The sequence below is a fragment of the Salvelinus namaycush genome, chromosome 6, assembly GCF_016432855.1.
Source record: "Salvelinus namaycush isolate Seneca chromosome 6, SaNama_1.0, whole genome shotgun sequence".
NCBI classification, from domain to species: domain Eukaryota; kingdom Metazoa; phylum Chordata; class Actinopteri; order Salmoniformes; family Salmonidae; genus Salvelinus; species Salvelinus namaycush.
Genome location: NC_052312.1, coordinates 36,877,975 through 36,900,888, shown reverse-complemented (window position 1 = coordinate 36,900,888; position 22,914 = coordinate 36,877,975). Strand labels below are relative to the sequence as shown.

General features: G+C 43.3%; 1 protein-coding gene and 1 pseudogene across 1 annotated transcript; one reads left to right on the top strand and one right to left on the bottom strand.

The window, feature by feature from the left end:
* The first annotated feature begins 13 nt into the window (after positions 1–13).
* Positions 14–18,767, top strand: LOC120049109 (annotated as a pseudogene).
* On the bottom strand, positions 15,534–17,235 carry pmch (pro-melanin-concentrating hormone). The gene is made up of 3 exons (XM_038995351.1): positions 16,891–17,235; positions 16,063–16,219; positions 15,534–15,718 (listed from the first exon to the last, which is right to left on the bottom strand). The coding sequence occupies exons 1-3, from the start codon at positions 17,131–17,133 to the stop codon at positions 15,669–15,671; spliced, it is 450 nt and encodes a 149-aa protein (XP_038851279.1). The 5' UTR covers positions 17,134–17,235; the 3' UTR covers positions 15,534–15,668.
* Positions 18,768–22,914: the final 4,147 nt, after the last annotated feature.

Genomic DNA, 22,914 nt, shown 5'->3' with positions numbered 1-22,914 from the left:
GCGTGGTTAAATGATGACACAGATTCTGATTGGTCAGAGTAGTTATTTAGCAGAATTTAAAAAATGTCAACGCATCAGCTGCTTGTGCATTGGCTACGTGGGTGAATAATGTATTTTGGCGATACGCGCACTACATCCTTATCCCTGTTTGAGGCTGTAACATTTGTTTAGGTAAGTATGTGTTTAATGGTGTTTTATTTTTTCACTAGCTACCAGCAACCTACATCTGTATTGTTGTAGGTTTTATATCCACTTTAATTAACGTTAAACATTTGAACTAATACATTGTTATAAGCCGTCATACAGTACTTTGTTTGTATTAGTTACATTGCCGTTTTGAGGGTTTCAGTACATATAACTAAACAGTCTTGTTTATCATCTTCACAGGGACAATGGCGACTTTAGAGGACAATCTGAAGACAATATTGAGAACCTTCAGGCCCCTGCAAGACTGAGAAAGCCCCCAACCTCTCCCAGGCGAGAATCCCACCGGGTTCTTGAGTCAGAGGACTACCATCCACGGGGCAGATGGAATGTTGATGGTTCTACAGCTGGCTATTGCAGAGGTCAATAAACAGGTACAACTGGTAACATTTTATAAGCTATGAATCCCTCACTGTGGCAAGTGGCCTACAGCAGTTTCACAGGGCCCCTGCAAGACTGAGAAAGCCCCCAACCTCTCCAAAATAGTAAAAAAAAAAAATGTGGGGGTGGGTCTGTTAACTTACTAGAATTCTACACTTTATGCCATGGGGCAAAGGAAAAGGGTGTTTTTTATAGCTACTCATGCCATTCTGCAATGAGGCTGAGAATTTGTCATTTTTAAAGCTAATTTCCTGTTATTCTTAGCATATTTGATATGGCTTATAACGTGTTAATATTCTATTGGGGACCATGTATATGCTACAATATCAGTACTTGTTGCATTTACAACTTGTCTAAGTCCTAGCATCTACTGATTTCAACTAGTTTATAGCTGTGGATTGACTGCATTGTTTGACTGTAATAGTGGCAGTTCATTTTTTAAATATTTATTTTACGGAATCATTCATCTAAATCTGGCTAGCTAACAAACAACATACAGTGCATACATTTTTCTCATTCATTATTTTACACCATCTTATCACAGCACTGGTAAACCATGGTTGACCAACTCCCTGACCTAAATGGCTGGTCTTTATCCCATCAGAAGAAGCTTCATGTCCATTCTGGTGTACCATTCTTGCATACCACGTAGGCCCCCCAAGCCTGCTGTGGTACGCAAGTGACTGTGGTCCTAACAGACACTGGGATCAAAGCCATAACATTTAGTGACAACACATTTTGGAGTTACGCCATTAAGGCAATGAGTTTATCTGCACCCCTATTATAGCCATTTGGGCCTGGTTTCCCCTGATCACATGGTCAGAAAAGACTCCTGACCCTATAATAATAACATCATTTGTCCCACCAGACTGTATGGAAGGATAATTCACCATGAACTATGCATTCTGATTCCCTTCACAGGCAGCAGTCATGGCTTTAAGCCATCTGCTTTTGCTCTCTTCTGACAGGAGAGTGGAGAGTTCAGTGTTGCCCTGAGCGACGTCCTGATGGCCTGGAAACACTTACTATTAGACAAACTTCACCTGCCCCTTGACAATGACTCTTCCTGACCAGAGAACTATGACATCATCAGGAAAGAATACGACGCCTTTCTGAAGCGCACCAACACTATGGACCTGATTGATATCCACTCTATGTACAAACAGCTGAGGGTTGATCCGGGACCCTGAGGAGCCTCTGAGCTCAGTGAGTATTAGGCCTGATTGAAACTAGGATGAATGACCATGATTGGAAGTTTTAGTCAACTGTTTGATATAGTCTCAAAGGCCAGTTACGCTAACTGCCAAATCTGTGTTCACGTTGTTGACAAGGTCCAGCTGTTTCAGTTTCTGTCCAGTAACATGGAGACCTATGAGGTGAGGGATTCCCTGTCCCAGGTCCCCTCGACTCCATCAAGCAAGTCAAAGTCATGCAGCACACAGGTAAACAGATATGTCATAAGCATGTATGAACATGTCAGCATAGTGTAAGCAAACTGACTCCCATTCTCTCCTCACATAAGAGGAGGTGGTTTGGCCAGAATATTAAATGTTACATTGGCTCATATCGTTGTGCAACCAAGGTACTTTCTTTCACTGTTCCCTCTCGTTTTCCCAGTCAGCCTGGCAAGCCTTTCATTCTCTCTTAGCTTTTCCAGTCTTTCTCAGGCACTGGAATCTGTCTTGCTCTTATTAACAGGAACTTTAAATCATATCACTCAGATTTAAGAGCGAAATGTGAATTAAATTACCAGGCAGATGTTTTAAAACGCAACAGACATTGTGGGCTAGGACATGCGCTGCTCTCTCCAGGCTGCTGCCCTGTCAACTGTCTGATTTATGAGTGGGTAGAATACGGGTTGCTACTGTAATACTGCCTGGGGATGACAAGGTTTTTGAAATGTTGGTTTGGGTTGAAGATGGTGTTCTGACTGTAAATTGGGCCGTGTGTGTGTAGTTTGTGGCATCGGCTGTTGTTTTTAAAGGCTGGTAAATCTCCAATAGGTAGGAAAGGTGGTGAGGAGGGTCTTCTGCTCCTATCTGGATCAGCTGGTCAACTCCAAGAACGACATGGCCCTAGTGCACACCCTTGACACCCGTAGCAGATCGCTCGGACGCATAGCCTTTACTGACCTGACGCGTGAAGCACGGAGCAAGAACATGTCACTCTTCTTGGTAAGAATGACAAATTGGCCTCTACTCTTTCCATGTCTGTTTCCTATCATTACACTGACATATGGGTTTAGCCAATTAATGTTAACGACATGACAATCATATGGTCTCGTAATGTTAATCATCTATATATTGCAGTCTGTGACATCATTTGTGAGAGTGGTCCAGCTGGGAGGAAAGGGCTATGCCCCCACTGAGTCTGACCTGAGGAAACATGTTAAAGGCCTGTCAGACTTTGTCCATTTCACAGACAATCTGGAGGAGATATTGGGAGACAACCCTAACCCAAGGTACTCAACCAGCTGGGTTGTATTCATTAGTGCACATTGTAGCAAAATGTTTTGGAATGGAAGGTAAAAACCAACCTTTATTAATGGATATGTTTATGTACTGTAGTCCCTCCTGGTTTGTCTGTTTTCTTCTGCTTGGTGCCTAATGAATACCACCCTGGCCTGGCAGACTCCGTCTCTGCTTACCCTTGTCATCAAATCCCACCTGCCTATTGCTGTGTACAGATCTGATTTTCCCCTAATGACTTCTGCTCCAGGTTCTCATGATAACATGTGAATTACTAAAACATGTTTATCTTGGCTACATCAAAGGAAAATTGACTAAAAGTAAAAAGATAATATGTTCCTTCCTTGGTTTGATTACTTAGTTAAATTATCATCAAACTTTAAGATTTCCTTGATCACTTTCATGGCCTGTGTATAATTGCAGATTGATTCAGGTTTTCTCCATCAAGCGTTTGGCAGTGCCACAAATGTGGTTAAGAGATTGTTTGGTCATTTGATGAAAACGTGTGGACTGAACTTTGATCTAAAGCAATGGGAGAAGCCATGCTGTGTCACAACAAGGCCTCATTTCCCCTGAATTCCAGTAGCAACTACAGCGCTAGATGATTGACACCTTGGCACTCAGATATATAGCTGTAGAGTCCATGATATTGGATGTATTGTCCCAGTTCCCTCATAGCAGGGGCCTTCTGGGTGTTTATGACTGAGGATTTTCTCCCTGCTCTGCTATGGTGCCTCTGATGGGACACTGGACTGATCTGATGCCAGAATGGCTCTTTCAACAGCCTGCACCCCTACCTCCCCCTTCACACCCTCAGTGGAGTACTGTATTTCCACACACAAACACCTTCTCTGAAGGGTTCAGGGCCTCTTGTTCAGCTAACATCTGGTATCCCAGATGATTCTCTTCCAGAGACTCACTCCCCTCATAATAGCTGGGTCAGGGAATCTAGCCTGCTCCTTCTCCACCCCACCTTGCTACAGTGTTGACACTTGCTGCTCTTTTCACACACCCCAATAATGTTGCAGTCACTTCATGGTCAGTGGTGAATGAATAAGTAAAGGTGAAATAAAAAAGTGATGAGTGAACCCTTAGAAAAAGGGAGCGTCTTTATCATCTTTCTACTCGAGGCCTATAAGTAGAAGGCTGCTTGACTTGTCTTCTTAATAGATTAGATAATTACATGTGTTTTATTATATTTTATGTACACCTGTTTTTCTCAGTATTGCTGGCATTCGTCTGGTGACCAGTATCAGGGCAGCTCTGTTGAAGGGGCGGGCCAGTGGAGCTGCAACTGACGAGACCGCTCAGATCCACCTGTCCCACAGACTGCAGTCGGCTAGTGGGACAGGGATCAGCCCAGCCAGGGTATGACACCTTTCTGGGCCAACGGATCCAACCTCTCTCAGCCTACATGTATATGTCAAGGCCCTTTTTGTTTGATCCACATTAACGCCATCATCTTAACACTATATGGTTTTGTGTATATCCTCTTCAGCCTAGATACCATGCTATTAACCACACCACTGCTTATGGAGGTCGGGAGACTGAAGGTCCTGATAGCATTGCTGGATGAAGATGCTTTGTCACCGCCCTGCAGGAACAAGGCGGTCTTACTCTCTGCGGATCAGGCTGTCCTCAGTGGGGAGGAGGGGACCTGCATGCTCACACTGTTCCGGTAAGTCTCATCTCGTGCACACACACACTAATCAAAGCTTAATATGCTAATAATTCATAGGTTTTCACAGCCTCTCTAACCCCTAACTCATAAACAGCTGCTTTCAGTCTGATTGCTTCTGTGTCCTCAGATCTCCTGAGGTTCCCACTGGCTCTTCTCCAAAACCCCTGCAGTCCCGCGTCCAGGAGCGACAAGATCAACTCAAACCCAAGGTACACACAGCCCGCCCACCCTCCAAGTAGGACCAGGAGACCCAAATACGAAACATCGAATCAGATGTCCGAACATTGAAAAAGAATGTCTTTACGTTCTGTACTTTCTCCCCGGTATTGTATTATTTATTTGCTCAGTTGACGCCCCTCATCTTATAACTGGCTTCTACACGTTCACATTTGTACAGCTGTGTTTTTGCTCCCAGCGTTAATCCAGTGTGTTGCTCTGAGTTGAGTCTGGGGTATAAAACTACTCCTCTACAATCGGGGATTCAACCCGGCAACCTCCCAGTGACACATTTTGTTATGCTTCTCAACAGGGCTCCACCCTCTTGGTTTGATAAGTAGCTGGTCAGAAGATGCTCTACTCTTCTGTTTTTGTCAATCCCTCTGAGGGTTTGCCTGTTTACTGTGGTCATTGTATAGCATCCCTAGATGTGTTCTCTTTTCATTCATTATCAGTAGGCCTGGGACAATACCAGTATCGCAATATTTTTCCATGGCAAAAATGAAAACACAAAACAGAACTTTTTGGTCCTTTAAAAATACAGGTTTTTAAAGGATACAGGTTGTCTGCTGTAGCTTGGAGAAAAAAATAAATGTGACTCTGGATGACAACATGTTTGTTTCCAACATTGGGGCTCTTTTCCTAAAGTGAAATCCGCTTCATGTTTGTTTGTTTTTTTCCTTGCCACGATACTAACGAGTATCGTGATACTGGTATCGGCCCAAATTATCGGGATGTAAACGGATTGATATAACCAGCGGATGTGGATAGATTCTCAGTTCATAGTGTGGTGTTTGCAGCCTGGAAGGCTGTGGGCTTATCGACTTGCCTCAGTGTACATGTTTGCTGTTTTGACTATGCACGCGCGTGTAGAATTGAGACCTGGTGCTAACATGCTGTGCTCGTCAATAACAAGTATACCATTCCGCAAATACAACCTGGATGTAGAAACTGCTTACTCCTCTAAAACAATGACAGTTTGAGATTTAAAGGGGCTGGGTTGTTCTGTCTCTACATAAAAGACTGCTTGAACCCCTTTCAAACATGTGTGCTAAACACATTTTGTGGAAATGGGCTCCTTTATTTGATTGCGCTAGCAGATGTCACTTTAGCTCCCCACATTCTGGCCGTCTTCCTGTGAGTGCGCTGTAATGGTCCCTGGGCTGCTCACCGCTTCCTGAACTCGGCGGGCGGAAGCTTTCTGCATCCACTTCACTTTAAAGATGCCATATCAGTCACTTAACTCGACTAGTAAGGGAAACTTGAATGGTTGTTGTCTGCTGAATGTCTTTATCAACCCGGGCCCCTGTCCAATAGTTTCATCATACGCTGACGGCAGTCACCTGGCACACGTGCAGATAGTCACATTTTAGTTTTTGCATTGTGGTTCTTTTTTCCATGCTTTTGTGTCTGTTTCAGACAGATTAAACACAGCAAGTTAAGTGCGCTTAATGATGTATTGAATTGCATCATTTGGATGAATAGTATGATACATTATTGATTGACGTCTCTGTGATAATTTGATCTCTGTAACAAGATGCCTTTCAATGCTTTGACTTATTCCTCTTCCCCATGAAATCAAAGCTGGCTCATCATAAGAGGAGCTGCCATAAGAACACAATGTGTCTGCCAACTTCTCACCTAATATCCTGATCTTGCAGGTGGGCTATTGGGCTTGTGTGCGTGCATTCAAAAACAAACACCAGACCCGAGAACAGAGCAATAGCTTGCACCTGCTGTTCCTTGAGGTCTCATCAGGATGGGCTTACCTTAGCCTGGCCAGGCCAACCAGTCTATAGAGGTTGTCTTAGGACAGCCTCAGAAGCGGTGAAACCAGAACCCCCCCCCCTTATGTCATCCTCTCCCTGTAATAGAACTAGATGCTGCTCTTTCCACCTGCTATAATTGGATTACGTGTGAGCTGCATGTCAGGAGGACGTCATGTCAGTCTTTTACCTCTTTGCCTGCGTTATGTTCTCCCCTGTCCGTCATTATTTCTGGCTTTAGCGAGGTGTTTTTATTAGCATGTAACGACGGTACGTGTACATTTCATGCCTGGTGATCCAAGGGTTAAATGTTGTTTTAGGTGCTCTTTTGAGAAGTGATTTTGAGTTCTTTGAATAGCCTTCTCTCGGGGCTTTAATTTCCCCCCTTTGCTTTACAGTCCCACCCAGTTTTGCACACCGTTCTTTTTTCTCCACTGGATTCCTCCTTCCCTACTGCGGTTCTGCTGCTGGCCTGGAGGGAGAAATCCTTGAGTCGTGATAATCCCCAGCAGGCCTAGATCAAACAGGGGATAAAGGAGTGGATCAGCCAGGGCCCGGTTTCCCGATAGCGATGGAATTTAGGCTTACGGGTGTTTTTAACGATGCATCTTGCCTACAACGGATAAATATGTAACATGCGTCTCCCAAAACATAACGCAGAGAGAAGGGTCGTGAAGTGCATCTTGGAGCATGTGTCGAGACTAATGGGAGCGCTGCTCTCGGATCCGCTTTCAAATATTTCCTTTATTATAAAAAGTTATTTCACAATACTGACAACAGATCAGCTCCGAGAGATATTACCACCCACTGCTGCACAATTTGACGCGGCTTATTGTAATGCCTACCCATTTAAATCGCAGATTTGGCACATTGTGCACATGATACAGTAGGCTACACACCATGCAATGTATTGAAATTATACAGAGCAGCCTACAAGTAGAAACATTTATAACTCAATTGATTGAACGTAACATGTATATTTCAATGTTGTCGTCTCGATTTTCATTTGTAGCATATTTTTATACGTCGCTTGTTTGTTAATTGCAAAGACAACTTGGTATTTCTGTTATCCGTGGTCAGACGGATAAACCATGTGATTCTTTGTTTTGCGGGGATCTGTATATAAAGTGATGCGGGAGGGCAAAAAAGCATCTGACGCACTTAGCTGTTCTACGAGTGTGAGGCATGCGTTACATGCTGACCAGACCGGACACGTCGCGTGCGCGAGCGTCGCAAAATAAATTTAGAAACCCATGTTATTCAATTATTGCACCCACACTGCTTGCGTGCCCAAGGAGCGGCTGCGACACCAAGGGCTAAAATAGATGTCGTTCCTATTTCTGACGCAGATCGCGCTGCAAGTCCTGCCTCTCCCATCTCCTCATTGGTTTATAGAAGCAGGTATCCACGTGCCATCTCCTCATTGGTTTATAGAAGCAGGTACCCATGTGCCATCTCCTCATTGGTTACACCCACATGGGTGATAGAAAGACGAAAACTGTTTTACCGGTAGTCGTGGTAATACAATGAAAGTTTAGATGTGATCACCATATAATTTAAACGATGAAAAAGCCTGGAAGGAGGAGAGATGACTAGAAACGATACGGTTGGCCGTTTTATGTGTGGATTAATTGTCGGAGTAGAGATCCTTGTCCATTTCAGGTAAAATAACAACTCAAGGTTTATATCCCAGGACAAATTAGCTAGCAACAGCAAGCTAGCTAAACAGGACAAATTAACGTTAGCTAGCAAGTGCAAGCTAACTAGCTAAAATACCATACATGTTTAATGCTTTTCGACCTGTCCCCAAATGAATGTCATTGGTTCAGAGTTTGTTTAGATATTTTAACCTGCGTGTCGTGATCCCGTTTGGTGTGGGGGGGCAAAATAAATTTATGCACGATAGCGCACGCGCCGCAGCCGGTTTGGGCAAGGTGTTACGCTTCGAACACACCGACAGCGTCATTGCATCACTGCTGCATAACATTTTGCGCAGCTAGCCAACTATACTGATGCAGGTACCTTTTGCAAATGGTCGCATGCGGTTGGACACATGGAGGAGAGAATCATTTTCGCAATATCCTCAAAACCGTGTCTTTTTGACACAACTGCTGACAGCTACAGGGACATAAACACAAAAAATGCTGCTTGGAGACAAGTGTCCACGATAGTAGGATTGCCAGGTCAGTTTAGTAGTGAGCTTGTGCTAGATGTGGCTAGTTAGCGTTAGCTAGCTTTCGGCGGGGCTGGTCCCGGCCCAACAGCGCGATCAAGACCACCTTCCTCAACGTTGGTCTCATTGTTGAAAGAGCCTACTCTGCCTATCTTGACTATTTATTATTGCATTTCGCTCCAAAACTGCATTGGAGGGAAATTATATTATAGGCTCTCACAATTAATTTGAGGATGTCATCGAATAAATAATATACTTGGCAAATAAATAAAAAATGTAAAGAAATTATGCAATCAAACTGTTTTTATGTAATCCCAAATTTTTACTGAATGTGTGCAACAAAAAAAATCTACATTCATATTTTGCTACTTTCTGTCAAGTCCACTCATACAATTTGATGCATACGTTCGATTTATCGAACGTATCGCTTCGAACACACCGACTGCGTCATTGCGTTTCGATACACCAGAAGTACATTCATTTCCAATGGAACGCTGCATTTGCCTTGCAGCATTGCGTTGCAGAGGCAGTTGCAGTGCGTTCTGTGTGGTGCATACGTTCGATAAATCGAACGTATGCATCAAATTGTATGAGTGGACTTGACAGAAAGTAGCAAAATATGAATGTAGATTTTTTTTTTGCACACATTCAGTAAAAATTTGGGATTACATAAAAACAGTTTGATTGCATAATTTCTTTAAATGTTTTATTTATTTATTTGCCAAGTATATTATTTATTCGATGACATCCTCAAATTAATTGTGAGAGCCTATAATATAATTTCCCTCCAAAATGCAGTTTTGGAGCGAAATGCAATAATAAATAGTCAAGATAGGCAGAGTAGGCTCTTTCAACAATGAGACCAACGTTGAGGAAGGTGGTCTTGATCGCGCTGTTGGGCCGGGACCAGCCCCGCCGAAAGCTAGCTAACGCTAACTAGCCACATCTAGCACAAGCTCACTACTAAACTGACCTGGCAATCCTACTATCGTGGACACTTGTCTCCAAGCAGCATTTTTTGTGTTTATGTCCCTGTAGCTGTCAGCAGTTGTGTCAAAAAGACACGGTTTTGAGGATACTGCGAAAATGATTCTCTCCTCCATGTGTCCAACCGCATGCGACCATTTGCAAAAGGTACCTGCATCAGTATAGTTGCCTAGCTGCGCAAAATGTTATGCAGCAGTGATGCAATGACGCAGTCGGTGTGTTCGAAGCGTATGCACCACACAGAACGCACTGCAACTGCCTCTGCAACGCAATGCTGCAAGGCAAATGCAGCGTTCCATTGGAAATGAATGTACTTCTGGTGTATCGAAACGCAACGACGCAGTCGGTGTGTTCGAAGCGTTAGATTACGAGCGTTTTCAAGTGCAACGTTAACGAGGCAGATTTAACAGCTGAGATTTAACGCTACTCCTACGAAGGTTCTAACGATGAATGTAGTCTTAAGATGCTTTTGAGAAACCGGTCCATGAGCCCTATACTACGTACGTGGTTTGAGACGTTAACGGGGTAACTTTGTTCAACTCGAGAGAACCAGTTCCATTGCCAATTTTAGCATGTAAGTATTGGTGGGGCTAACTACCCCAATCGTTTTTTTAATGCATGCCAGCAAAGCCACCTCACAACACTAAACAATACATGAATTGCACTGTGACAAACGGTGCCCACAAACTGTTAGGGCCCACATAAAGCTTTCCCAACAGCAGAGCTTTCTTTTCAGCACCATGGAGTTAATCTTTACCACCACTACACCTGGATATCAGTGGAGCCTTGTCTGGCTGCGAAACAGTTCATTCAGCCTCATTTACTGCCTTTAAAAAAACATAGCTGATATGGCTGACTTGCTTAAACAAATGTGGTTTCTACTGACAATTGAGATGTTCAAACTATGGCATAAGGGAATGATGAGCGGATGAGGCAATCCGTAATTTTGAGTAAGACATTTAATGAGCGAGTTAAGACTGTAGTCTATTTCAGCACTTTTGAAAAGTACAGCGACACAATTCAGAACATGGGAAATTCTTACAGTATTCACACTGTACACCATGACCTTTCCAAATATATTTTCCAAGTCAGAGCTTGTCTGAATTTCTCCCATTCTTCTCTCAAGCTCTGTCAGGTTGGATGGTGAGTGTCTCTGCACAGCTAGTTTCAGGTCTCTCCAGAGATGTTCGATCAGGTTCAAGTCCGGGCTCTGGCTTAGCCACTCGAGGACATTTAGAGACTTGTCACGAAGCCACTTCTGTGCTTTGCTCCATTCATCTTTCCCTCAATCCTGACTAGTCTACCAGTCCCTGCTGCTGAAAAACATCCCCACGGCATGATGCTGCCACCACCATGCTTCACCGTACGGATTGTGCCAGGTTTCCTCCAGACATGACGCTTGGCATTCAGGCCAAAGAGTTCAATTTTGGTTTCATCAGACCAGAGAATCTTGTTTTTTTTGTGGTCTGAGAGTCTTTAGGTGCCTTTTGGCAAACTCAAAGTGGGCTGTCCTGTGGCTTTTCCTGAGGAGTGGCTTCCACCTGGCCCCTCACCATAAAGGCCTGATTGGTGGAGTGCTGCAGAGATGGTTGTACTTCTGAACAACTTCTCCCATCTGCACAGAGGAACGCTGGAACTCTGTCAGAGTGACCATCAGGTTCTTGGTCACCTCCCAGACCAAGGTCTTTCTCCCCTGATTGCTCAGTTTGGTGGTTCCAAACTTCTTCCATTTAAAAATGATGGAGGCCACTGTGTTCTTGGGGACCTTCAATGCTTCAGAAATGTTTTGATACCCTTCCCCACATCTGTGCCTTGACGCAATCTTGTCTCTGAGCTCTATGGACAATTCCTTCAACCTCAGGGCTTGGTTTTAGCTCTGACGTGTGTGTGTGTCTTTCCAAATCATGTCCAAAATCAATTGAATTTACCACAGGTGATGATCAATGGAAACAGGGTGCACCTGAGCTCAATGTTGAGTCTCATAGCAAAGGGTCTGAATACTTATGTAAACAAGGTATTTGTTTTATTTTTTATAAATTTGCAAACATTTCTAAACCTGTTTTTTCGCTTTGTCATTATGGGGGATTGTGTGTAGATTGGTTAAACATTTTTTTAATTATTAACTCTTAGAATAAGGCTGTAACAAAATGTGGAAAAAGTTGAGAGGTCATAATACTTTCCGAATGCACTGTATGGTTGATGAGTACCGATACGTTTTATCTTCGTATGACAAGGATTTGCCAGTAGATTGTCGACTTGATTCACGATTACTGCTTGCTAGCTAAGATTTTGAAAGTATGATTTTGACATGATCAGTCCAATCAAAGCTACGGTAGTTATGTCATTTTATCTGTGGCCAATGAACTTCAGCCTTCTTGGATGGGCACTTCTAATGCAAATCTATGGCAGCACCCAAGGTGCTTGAATTTTCGAGCTCTCCCGGTAGACTTTGATGTGGCTTTGATGTGGCATAGTGTCTCCATGAGTGACAACACTGAGCCTATCACGGCACAACTAGAGAAAATTACCAACACCTACGCTCTGTATTTTCCGCTGGCCCAGCACCACAGAAAGCACTAGGCTGAAACGCCTGCATTTTGGAGCTGCCTTAATCAAGAAAGCAAAAAAGAGACCACGTTTGTATGCGGCTTTAACTCCACGATACATTTTTAAAAAATATATAGGTTTTTACATTGTTTGTGAACTGTTGTGACACTTATTGCCAAAATAACATGCAAAAAACAAAAATATTGTATTTTAGCTAATCAGGTGCAGCTCTGCCCCACCTGCCCTGAATGACAGGTCGCCACTGGCCAGTTTCACAAAAGTGCTCGCTCACCTTTAAGCCAGCTACATTTCTACAGCAACGAATACTTCAGAACTAACCTGATCCCAGGCAGGCAAACTCCATTTATCCTGAATGAAGCCACAGTTGAGGACCAATTAAATCAGATTCCCTCCCTCTCTCAAATATTGCGTCATCCCCTTAATTTGAGGAAGTCTACTGATTTAAAAATATTTGATTGATCAAATGTTTGTTAAAAGAATGCCTCAAATTACAGGTATCCTAGTGGTTAAGAGCGTTGGGCCAATAACCGAAAGGTCGCTGGTTCGACTCCCCGAGCCAACTTGGTGAAAAAGCTGTCGCGCCTTTGAGCAAGGCACCCTAATTGGGTCTGGATAAGAGCGTCTGCTAAATGACAAATGTTAAATTTCACATTAGTAATGACAATGCATTTGAAACTTCACGCAGAGTAAAACTTGTATATGATGTAATGCTATTTTATCAATAGGAGTGTGTGGGGGGGGGTGCTTGTGCATTGATAAGCACAGTAAAACTATATTTCAAATAAACACTGCACTTCAAGCCTATTTCACACCATCGCCTATGGAATTTGCAATGACTTTTCATTCATTTTGATTTCAGCAGAAATTAAAGTGTGGCACTGACTCGCCCATGGATTAAGGTTTCGGCATTGTCTCGATGAAGAGTTTGGCGTTTGACTAGCCATGTGCGACATGCATGTGCAGTTACGGCGGACAAGCAATATACACTGTTGTAGTATGGAGGAAACCTGAGAATGTGAAGTTAACTGAAGCTGGCTAGATTTAGAAAAACCTGAGTAGCTCTAGCTTCAATCATAGTATACTCCTGGGGCTGCTGCGATCGTGGGCCCTGGAGATCAGACTCACTACTTTTTTTAAAATCTTTTTTTGTATTTTAATGGGCTTCTAGGTTCATTGTCTAATGGCGGCTTGGCTGATAAATTGTGACGTAATGAAGTTTTTCCTCCAGAACATGCAACAAAATTGTTTAGATTAACATGCCTGTTCCTGGAGAGCTACCATCTTGTATGTTCACTCCAACCCTAATCTAGTGCACCTGACCCTAATAATTAGCTGTTTGATAAGCTGAATCCGGTTGGTTATAACTGGGGTTGGATCGAAAACCTACAGGAGGGTACCTCTCCAGGAACAGGGTTGGAGAGCCGTGACAGTTTCTCTTTATTTTTTTTAGTCCAGAGAGCGAACCATCCGATCTCAGTTTGCCTGCACGTACCAGGACGACTTGGAGCTGCCCCTCAACCGAGTGCTGGACTTCCCCAGCATCATCCAGGGCCCCACCTGTGTGCAACAGGCTGCCAAGCGGACCCTCACTACTGTGGAATCCACCTCTGCCCAGCTCCTCGACAGCAGAGGTAAAAAATGTCTAGTTGTGACATCATTCTCCCTTTTTCAGCAGAGACCTGTAACTGCATGTACTAATCTGCATGCATGCTGGTGAACTGCTCCAGATTTCCTCACATATAGTGCAGCGCAGCTACATACACACAACCCCCCCCCCCCCCTCCCCCCCTTCAGGGATTGGCGTCTATTCCCTCTGACGCCACAGATTCGGATCGATGCCCAGACCCACCTTCCCAGCCCTGGCCTCGAACCCTGCCCAGTCCCAGCCCTGGGACTGGTACTTACGATCAACCTTTAAATGATTCCCCATTTTATAAAACCTGGCCGCCCCCACATCTGTAGTAAAAACCTAACCCCCCCCCCCTTCTTTCTGTGGGAATCCAGGCTCTGCGCCATCGGGTTACATGACAAATGTTCACTTTCAGCTCGCTAGAATAAACACTCTGGCTGTTAAACTGCAGGCTAACGTCAGCAATTTTATCAGGTTCTTTTTGTTTTTTTCCCCCCTTTTTCCTTCCTCTCTTATGTCAATTTTTTTCGCCCCCAATTGTTAAGCTCTATTTCTGTTTCCTCTCTCCAGTGGAGGTTTACCCAGAGGCTGGGAGGAAAGAGGCCCAGCGAGGAGGCACGACCCGGGGGGGTGCCACAGCGCTGGGGCCCAGGAGTGGAAATGATGCCCCAGGCAGCAGAGCAGGCGGGGGTGGTCTGAAGACCAACATCCAGACAGAAGGAAGCAGCAAGGCCTGTAAACGGAAGCTGGTGGATTGTAGCGAACATTGTGGATTAGAGAACCAGCTCCCTCTGAAGAAACCCCCCACCACTGTAACATCAACCAAATTGTCAGGGAAGAATGGAGGGGCTAAAGCCCCAAGTAAGAAGAAACTGATTGCCGGACAGGGCAAGCTCACCAGCTTCTTCAGATTGTAAACTATTCATTATCGTGTTGAAGTAGAATGCAGTACTACTAATGTTGCTTTATTTAATCAATGGTCTGTCTTCTTTGAAGCTGAATGTTCCCGTAATCAATTGCACTTGTTTTTCCCCCAGTGGAGTTTGGCCTGATTTCAGAGGCTTTATTGTACTTTTTATTTATTTTTTGCCTCTGTTGTGCTTTCCAACAATTGACAGACATCATCATTTTGAAAGAAAGATCACCAGCTGTAGTGTGTCTGTGGGAGAGTGTAATGCAATGATGTAGAATAGCTGTTGAGGCAATGTGGGAAGTCTGAGAGTGGTTGAAACCCAAGCAGATCTGTTTGATGGCCGATCTGCGGAGGCTTGGCCTGCAGTTTATCTCCCTCTAAGACAAAAGGCCCACCGCCAGACACTTCTCCTCTCTCACATGCATCTTCACTACTACTATCAGAAACAGTATAGAATGTCTTATTTTCTTCACCTGTACAATGGTGACTTTCCAAATGTAGCTATATTATGTGACCCAGAATTGACACGTACAATTGTTTTCAGGTTTTTCAAAACATTTTTAATAGTTTTATACATGTTTTGTGTTTTAAAACAACGCCACAGATGTAAGGAACAAATCAAGAAAGCGTATCGTGTTTTGCAGGAGATTGACAGACGGCAGTGTAGGATCCACCACACTCTTATGCTTGCGAACAGGGTCGGTACACTCGTCCTATCATGCATCGCAGCACTGGAGGGAATAAAATTGGTAGAATTGCAGTGATTTTTTTTTTTTAAGCATTAACTGTTAATAGTGATGTCATAACCTTCAACAGTCTTCAGTTTGTTGCTTTTATACGTCTGAAATGTAACACGTCTAGCTGATAAAACTCTTGTTCCAAGTAATGAATGGAATATCATGGTGAAAAGTGTCAACACCCTCATTGATGGTTTTAATGCCAGTATCGTGTAATCAAGTCACCCATTTGACATGCTGAATGACGGTGACCTGGATCTTTCTAATGCGCACGATTGAACGGATACAGGAACCATAGAAGGAAAAATAACAAAAGGAAGTCGCTGGTCGATACTTACTCTCAAGGTCGGCCTCCCTGCGCTCTACTTTCAGGCTATATTCAGCAGGAGAGTGATCTGTGCCTCGGTCGGGGAGGACAGGAAGGGCTCGGGAGAAAGCTGTGTTCATGCCACGTCTGGTGTGCCCTTTCAGTCCAATGTCCTGTGGGACAGAAGGCTAGGTCAATGTCTGGCAGGCTTCCATTAGTGGATCAGCCAGCCTCTACATTAGTATTCTCTGTCCACTGATGATTCTATTGCACAATCAGATTTGGTGAACCAAAGCCGAAGGTTATCTAGCTTGCATGATACAACAAAAATATAACAATACACATGAAAGGGCTATAGAATCCAATGTCAAAATTAATTGGACTTTGGGATGGTGTTTTTCTTTTCCATTCATTTGGGATTGATGCACGCCATTTGCCAGATGGACATTTAAGAAGCGGCACAGATCTTCTGGGTCCCAAACCCCGGCCTTCTGGAGGCTGGTCCTGAGCCAGGCCATATGAAACCTGTATGAGAGGGGCCCCAGTTATCCAGACATCTAATCTGCCAAAGTGGCTTTATAACCTCTCCTCATCGCTCTCTCCTTCTGTGCCATTACAGCAGAGATAACCATGTCCATGACTTGCATGACATACAGATGCCAGACAAACTGAATCACTCCACATGCCTGCCAAACCTTTGATGGAGCGGAGACATTATCATAGATTTTGCCACTGTGGGAATCTAATCAAGATAAACACCTATCCTTTTCATCTTTGTTTGATGATGGCTCAAGTTTGAGCAAATGTAAAATGAGGAAGGTTAGTGTGATGATGGACATGGATGAAGGAAGATACTTACTGAAAGGATGATGATCTTTGTGTTGCCGTCGTCCTGTCCGTTGTCCAGGATGTGGTCCTGTCTGAACCTCGGGGCAGCCAGAGCGTCGTCGCTCATCATGTCTTCGCCTAGTATCGATCGCAGGCTCTCCTGCTCTGTCCTACCCTCGTCCAGCTTGCCTGTCGGTACAGCTAAGACGACCGAGCGGGTGTTAAACTCAGAGAACAGCACCAGTGTGAATATAACAGAGTATAGGGAGATCATGATTCCTACTATATTATCTTGGTCCTAACGGCCTTGCGAGGGTAATTGAGAGTGGACTTCAGTTGCGCTCACCTGTGATGACTGTTGATCAGCGGCCCATCAGGTCTTTTTATATCACGGAAAGCCAAAACAGTGGATTTTTTTAAACCATCATAACAAAGCCGTCAAATATGTGCGTAGAGGAGATTTGAAGTCTCCTGCTGAGCTTGCCCATGTCATCTTTGAAAAGGGTGACATGGCACAGGTCAAAGGTCATAGCCAATTTGTAAAGCAGCTTTGAATGCTCCTTTATGTAGTCTAATCAGAAGGGAGGGTAGGTGAATGATAGCTGGATTACTGTCAGGTGTAAGGACATGCTGGATTTGAAAGAGGGGGGCAACATCTTTTGCACAGTCATCTTTTCCCTCCTGTAGAGGGGTCTCCTCGGGCCCCTCAAAGATCATAGGTCTCAAATTGGTCTCACAAAGGTCTCACTTCTCAATGCTGTCCACTTTCAAAGGTGGAAAGTAAATAGTGGAACATATGCCTACTGTGCAATCTGAAAGAAACCAACAGATTGCCTACAGTGAGTTATCATCACCGAACTACGTCAATGGCTACAGGCATCAATGCTCTGTGGGGAGAATATCATCCAGGGTGAACAGTCCTGGTATGAATAGAGGCTGGGTCACTAAGGTCATGTCATCAGACTTCAACAAGAGAATGAAAAGAGAATGAAAACAGAGACCCAGGTAGCATCAACCGAACTGACCTATTGGTGATTGAGTATACACCCTTACCGGTTGGGTATTAGGTGGGAGGAAGTCCCTGACTTTTCTGACAACATAACCTAAAGGATACTCCAGGCGCTAGTTATAGGCTATGTAACAATAGTTTATTCTGTTCTGATCCCATGGTCACAGGTTAGGGAAAACTCTGGGTTCTAGTCATTAGAACCTTGAGTGTTAGCTTCATTGCCCCAGGACTAGGCCCTGCCCACAATGAGAAGCCCACTGACTGCCATCTGTGGCTTACATGGCTGATCACCTCATGTTCACAAGGGTAATGGCTGTGAGTTTAGGGAAATGAGCATGGAAGAGTTTTACAAACCAATACTAAAGGCCTTGTTGACATAGCTCTCCCAAGCTCCTCTTCAGTTCAGTTAGGGAAACAGACAAGGGCTTACCTTATTAACATCACAGTAGCTACAGCAGAGGGATGGAGAAATGGGACATGAATAATAGGTATTGAACTCAGCTGAAGTGATTGTTCTTGGAGTTCACAACCTTTATTTTGTGAGTATTTTTGTTGGAGGCTGAGGGGCTCTAGTGAAGGACTGAACTGGTCCACAGGGGCCCGACTGTTCCAGGAGCAGCACAACTCACCCTGGGAGCTTCAAGATCTATTGTTTTAACCTCGCTCTATCTATCTCTCTATCTCTCTCCCCTCTATCCCCCTTTCACTCTCGCTCTCAATCTATCTCGCTCACTCCCTCACTCGCTATCTCCCTCTATCTCCCCCTCTCAATTCAATTTCCAATTGAAGGGGTTTTATTGGCATGGGAAACACATGTTTACATTGCCATATAAAGTGAAATCGATAATAAACCAAAGTGAAATAAACAATACAAAATTAACAGTAAACATTACACTCACAAAAGATACAAAATAATAAAGACATTTCAGATGTCATATTATGTCTATTTACAGTGTTGTAATAATGTGCAAATAGTGAAAGTACAAAGTCCAAAAATAAATATAGGTTGTATTTACAATGGTGTTTGTTCTTCACTGGTTGCCCTTTTCTTGTGGCAACAGGTCACAAACCTTGCTGCTGCGATTGCTCACTGTGGTATTTCACCCAATAGATATGGAAGTTTACCAAAATTGTAATTTATTTTTAATTCTTTGTGGGTCTGTGTAATCTAAGGGAAATATGTGTCTCTAATATAGTCATACATTTGGTAGGAGGTTAGGAAGTGCAGCTCAGTTTCCACCTAATTTTGTGGCCAGGTTAATTTCTCTATAGGTGATGGCTTTGTTATGGAAGGTTTGGGAATACTTTCTTTTTAGGTGGTTGTAGAACTTAACGGCTCTTTTCTGGATTTTGATAATTAGAGGGTATCGGCCTAATTCTGCTCTGCATGCATTATTTGGTGTTTTACATTGTACACAGAGGATATTTTTGGCAGAATTCTGCATGCATTGTCTCAATTTGGTTTTTGTCCCATTTTGTGGATTCTTGGTTGGTGAGCGGACCCCAGACCTCACAACCATAAAGGGCAATGGGATCTATAACTGATTCAAGTATTTTTAGCCAAATCCTAATTGGTATGTTGAATTTTATGTTCCTTTTAATGGCATAGAAGGCCCTTCTTGCCTTGTCTCTCAGATCGTTCACATCTTTGTGGAAGTTACCTGTGGCGCTGATGTTTAGGCCGAGGTATGTATAGTTTTGTGTGTGCTCTAGGGCAACAGTGTCTAGATGGAATTTGTATTTATGGTCCTGGAAACTGGATCTTTTTTGGAACACCATTATTTTTGTCTTACTGAGATTACTGTCAGGGCCCAGGTCTGACAGAATCTGTGCAGAAGATCTAGGTGCTGCTGTAGGACCTCCTTGGTTGGTGACAGAAGCACCAGATCGTCAGCAAAAAGTAGACATTTGACTTCAGATTCTAGTTGGGTGAGGCCGTGTGCTGCAGACTGTTCTAGTGTCCTCACCAATTCGTTGATATATATGTTGAAGAGGGCTTAAGCTGCATCCCTTTCTCACTCCACGGCCATGTGGAAAGAAATGTGTGTGTTTTTTGCCAATTTTAACCATACACTTGTTGTTTGTGTGCATGGATTTTATATTTGTTGTATGTTTTTCCCCCCAACACCACTTTCCATCAATGTGTATAGCAGACCCTCATGCCAAATTGAGTCAAAAGCTTTTTTGAAATCAACAAAGCATGAGAAGACTTTCCCTTTGTTTGGGTTTGTTTGTTTGTTAATTATGGTGTGCAGGGTGAACTTGTGGTCTGTCACACTGTAATTTGGTAAAAAGCCAATTTGACATTTGCTCAGTACATTGTTTTCACTGAGGAAATGTATGATAATGCAGAGGATTTTCCCAAGGTTGCACTTGACGCATATCCCACGGTAGTTATTGAGGTCAAATTTGTCTCCACTTTTGTGGATTGGGGTGATCAGTCCTTGTTACCAAATATTGGGGAAGATGCCAGAGCTAAGGATGATGTTAAAGATTTTAAGTGTAGCCAATTGGAATTTGTGGTCTGTATATTTGATCATTTCATTGAGGGTACCATCAACACCACAGGCCCTTTTGCGTTGGAGGGTTTGTATTTTGTCCTGTAGTTCATTCAATGTAATTGGAGAATCCAGTGGGTTCTGGCAGTCTTTAATCATTAATTCTAAGATTTGTATTTGATCATGTATTAGTTTTTGCTGTTTGTTCTTTGTTCTAGGGCCAAAAAGATTGGAGAAGTGGTTTACACAAACATCTCCATTTTGGATAGATAGCTCTTCATGTTGTTGTTTGTTTTCCAAATTTCCCAGAAGTGGTTAGTCTATGGATTCTTCAATTACATTGAGCTGATTTCTGACGTGCTGTTCCTTCTTTTTCCGCAGTGTATTTCTATATTGTTTTAGTGATTCATCATAGTGAAGGCGTAGGCTCAGGTTTTCTGGGTTTCTATGTTTTTGGTTGGATAGGTTTCTCAATTTCTTTCTTAGGATTTTGCATTCTTCATCAAACCTTTTTTCATTGTTGTTATTGTTCTTCGGTTTTCTGTTTGACATTTTTTGATTTGATAGGGAAGCTTGTAGGTCAAATATACTGTTTAGTAGGTTTCCACAGCACTTTCCTTCCATCTCTAGCATTTCTTAATTTTATTCAGTTCCTTTGGCTTTGATGCCTCATTATTGAGTATTGCTCTGTTCAAGAAGACTGATTTTGCTGTGATCTGATACGGGTGTCAGTGGGCTGACTGTGAACGCTCTGAGAGACTCTGGGTTGAGGTCAATGTTAAAGTATTCTACAGCACTACTGCCAAGAGATGAGCTGTAGGTGTACCTACTATAGGAGTCCCCTCGAAGCCTACATTGACTATGTACATACTCAGCGTGTGACAGATCGTGTCTATTGATCAGTTGCTCTATTTTGAGGTGTTTGCTCCTGTTTGGGGCTGCGTTTGAGGGCGATGTCCTTTAGGGTCCGGGCAAAAGGGGGCACTGCTGCCTTATATAGGTGGACCTGGTCGTAAAGGCTGTTCAAGTCCAGGGTGGAGTGGTGGGCCAGGTAAACATTTGGTTTTGAGGCAGAGTCACAGGAAATACTTGTGTTTACCCACTGTATGGTAGCAAGGTAGAAGTCTTTTTGTGAAAGCAGGGTGGAGATAACCACTTGTGCGTTGGGAAAAGTAGAAGAATCTTTTTCAATCAGTCTCTTGAGTGCTGTGGCTACCCTTTCCTGCTATGCTCAGGTCATTTGTGCCCGTGCGTATTATTATGTGGCTGGGTGTTTGGACACCACAGTTTAGACATTGTGTGTTCGGGAAAAAGTTTATTTTCTTGTATATATTTCCAGTTTGAGACTCTCACTTCACACCTCAGTGCTAATTGAAGTTGAAGTCCGATATGTTCTGTCCTAGCAAGCTTGGTAGCCTTAGCATTCAGTCCAAATAAAGTAAAATATATCATTGTAATGTGTTTTTCTTCTTGACTTTAAAAGTAGCTTCAGACTAAACATTAATAACTCTGTTCCAGGTTGGATGGTGTTTCAGGTTTCTGTTGTTTGTTTGTCAGAGCATTTGCTGTATAGCTTGGAAATAAGAATCTTTGGTAGTAGGAATCCTCCCAGGTAATTTTTTTCCAAAATCAGGTTGTAGGTTTGGAGTTTTGATTTGGAGTGAAGGTTATGTTTTGGAGTGTAGTATCCTACATATGTCCTTGCCGAATAAAAAAAAATATATATTATTATTTGTCACATGCGCCGAATTAAACAGGTGTAGACCTTACAGTGAAATGCTTACTTACAAGCCCTTAACCAACAATACAGTTTTAAGAAAAAATAAACTGAAGTAAAAAATAAATAAAATTAAAATAAGAAAAATAATTAATTAAAGAGCAACAAAAAAAATAACAGTAGCGAGGCTATATACAAGGGGTACGGGTACAGAGTCAATGTGCAGGGGCACCGGATAGTTGAGGTAATTGAGGTAATATGTACATGTAGGTAGAGGTAAAGTGACTATGCATGGATAATAAACAGTAGCATCAGCGTAAAAATGGGGGTGGGAACAATGCAAATAGTCCGGGTAGCCATTTGATTAGCTGTTCAGGAGTCTTATGGCTTGGGGTAGAAGCTGTTTAGAAGCCTTTTGGACCTAGACTTGGTGCTCCGGTACCGCTTGCCGTGCGGTAGCAAAGCAAACAGTCTATGACTAGGGTGGCTGGAGTCTTTGGCAATTTGTTGGGCCTTCCTCTGACACCGCCTGGTATAGAGGTCCTGGATGGCAGGAAGCTTGGCCCCAGTGATGTACTGGGCCGTACTCAGTTGCCATACCAGGAGATGATGCAACCAGTCAGGATGCTCTTGATGGTGCAGCTCTAGAACTTTTTGAGGATCTGAGGACCCATGCCAAATCTTTTCAGTCTCCTGAGGAGGAATAGGCGTTGTCGTGTCCTCTTCACGACTGTCTTGGTGTGTTTGGACCATGATAGTTGGTTGGTGATGTGGACACCAAGGAACTTGAAGTTCTCAACCTGCTCCACTACAGCCCTGTCGATGAGAATG

Excerpts from the sequence above, each read along its gene's own strand:
- pmch (XM_038995351.1), bottom strand. The coding sequence starts at position 17,133 with ATGATCTCCCTATACTCTGTTATATTCACACTGGTGCTGTTCTCTGAG. Across the intron at positions 16,220-16,890 it reads CAAAGATCATCATCCTTTCA|CCTTCTGTCCCACAGGACAT; the intron begins GTAAGTATCTTC and ends ACATTGACCTAG. Across the intron at positions 15,719-16,062 it reads CAGGGAGGCCGACCTTGAGA|TGCTGCGATGCATGATAGGA; the intron begins GTAAGTATCGAC and ends TATTCCCTCCAG.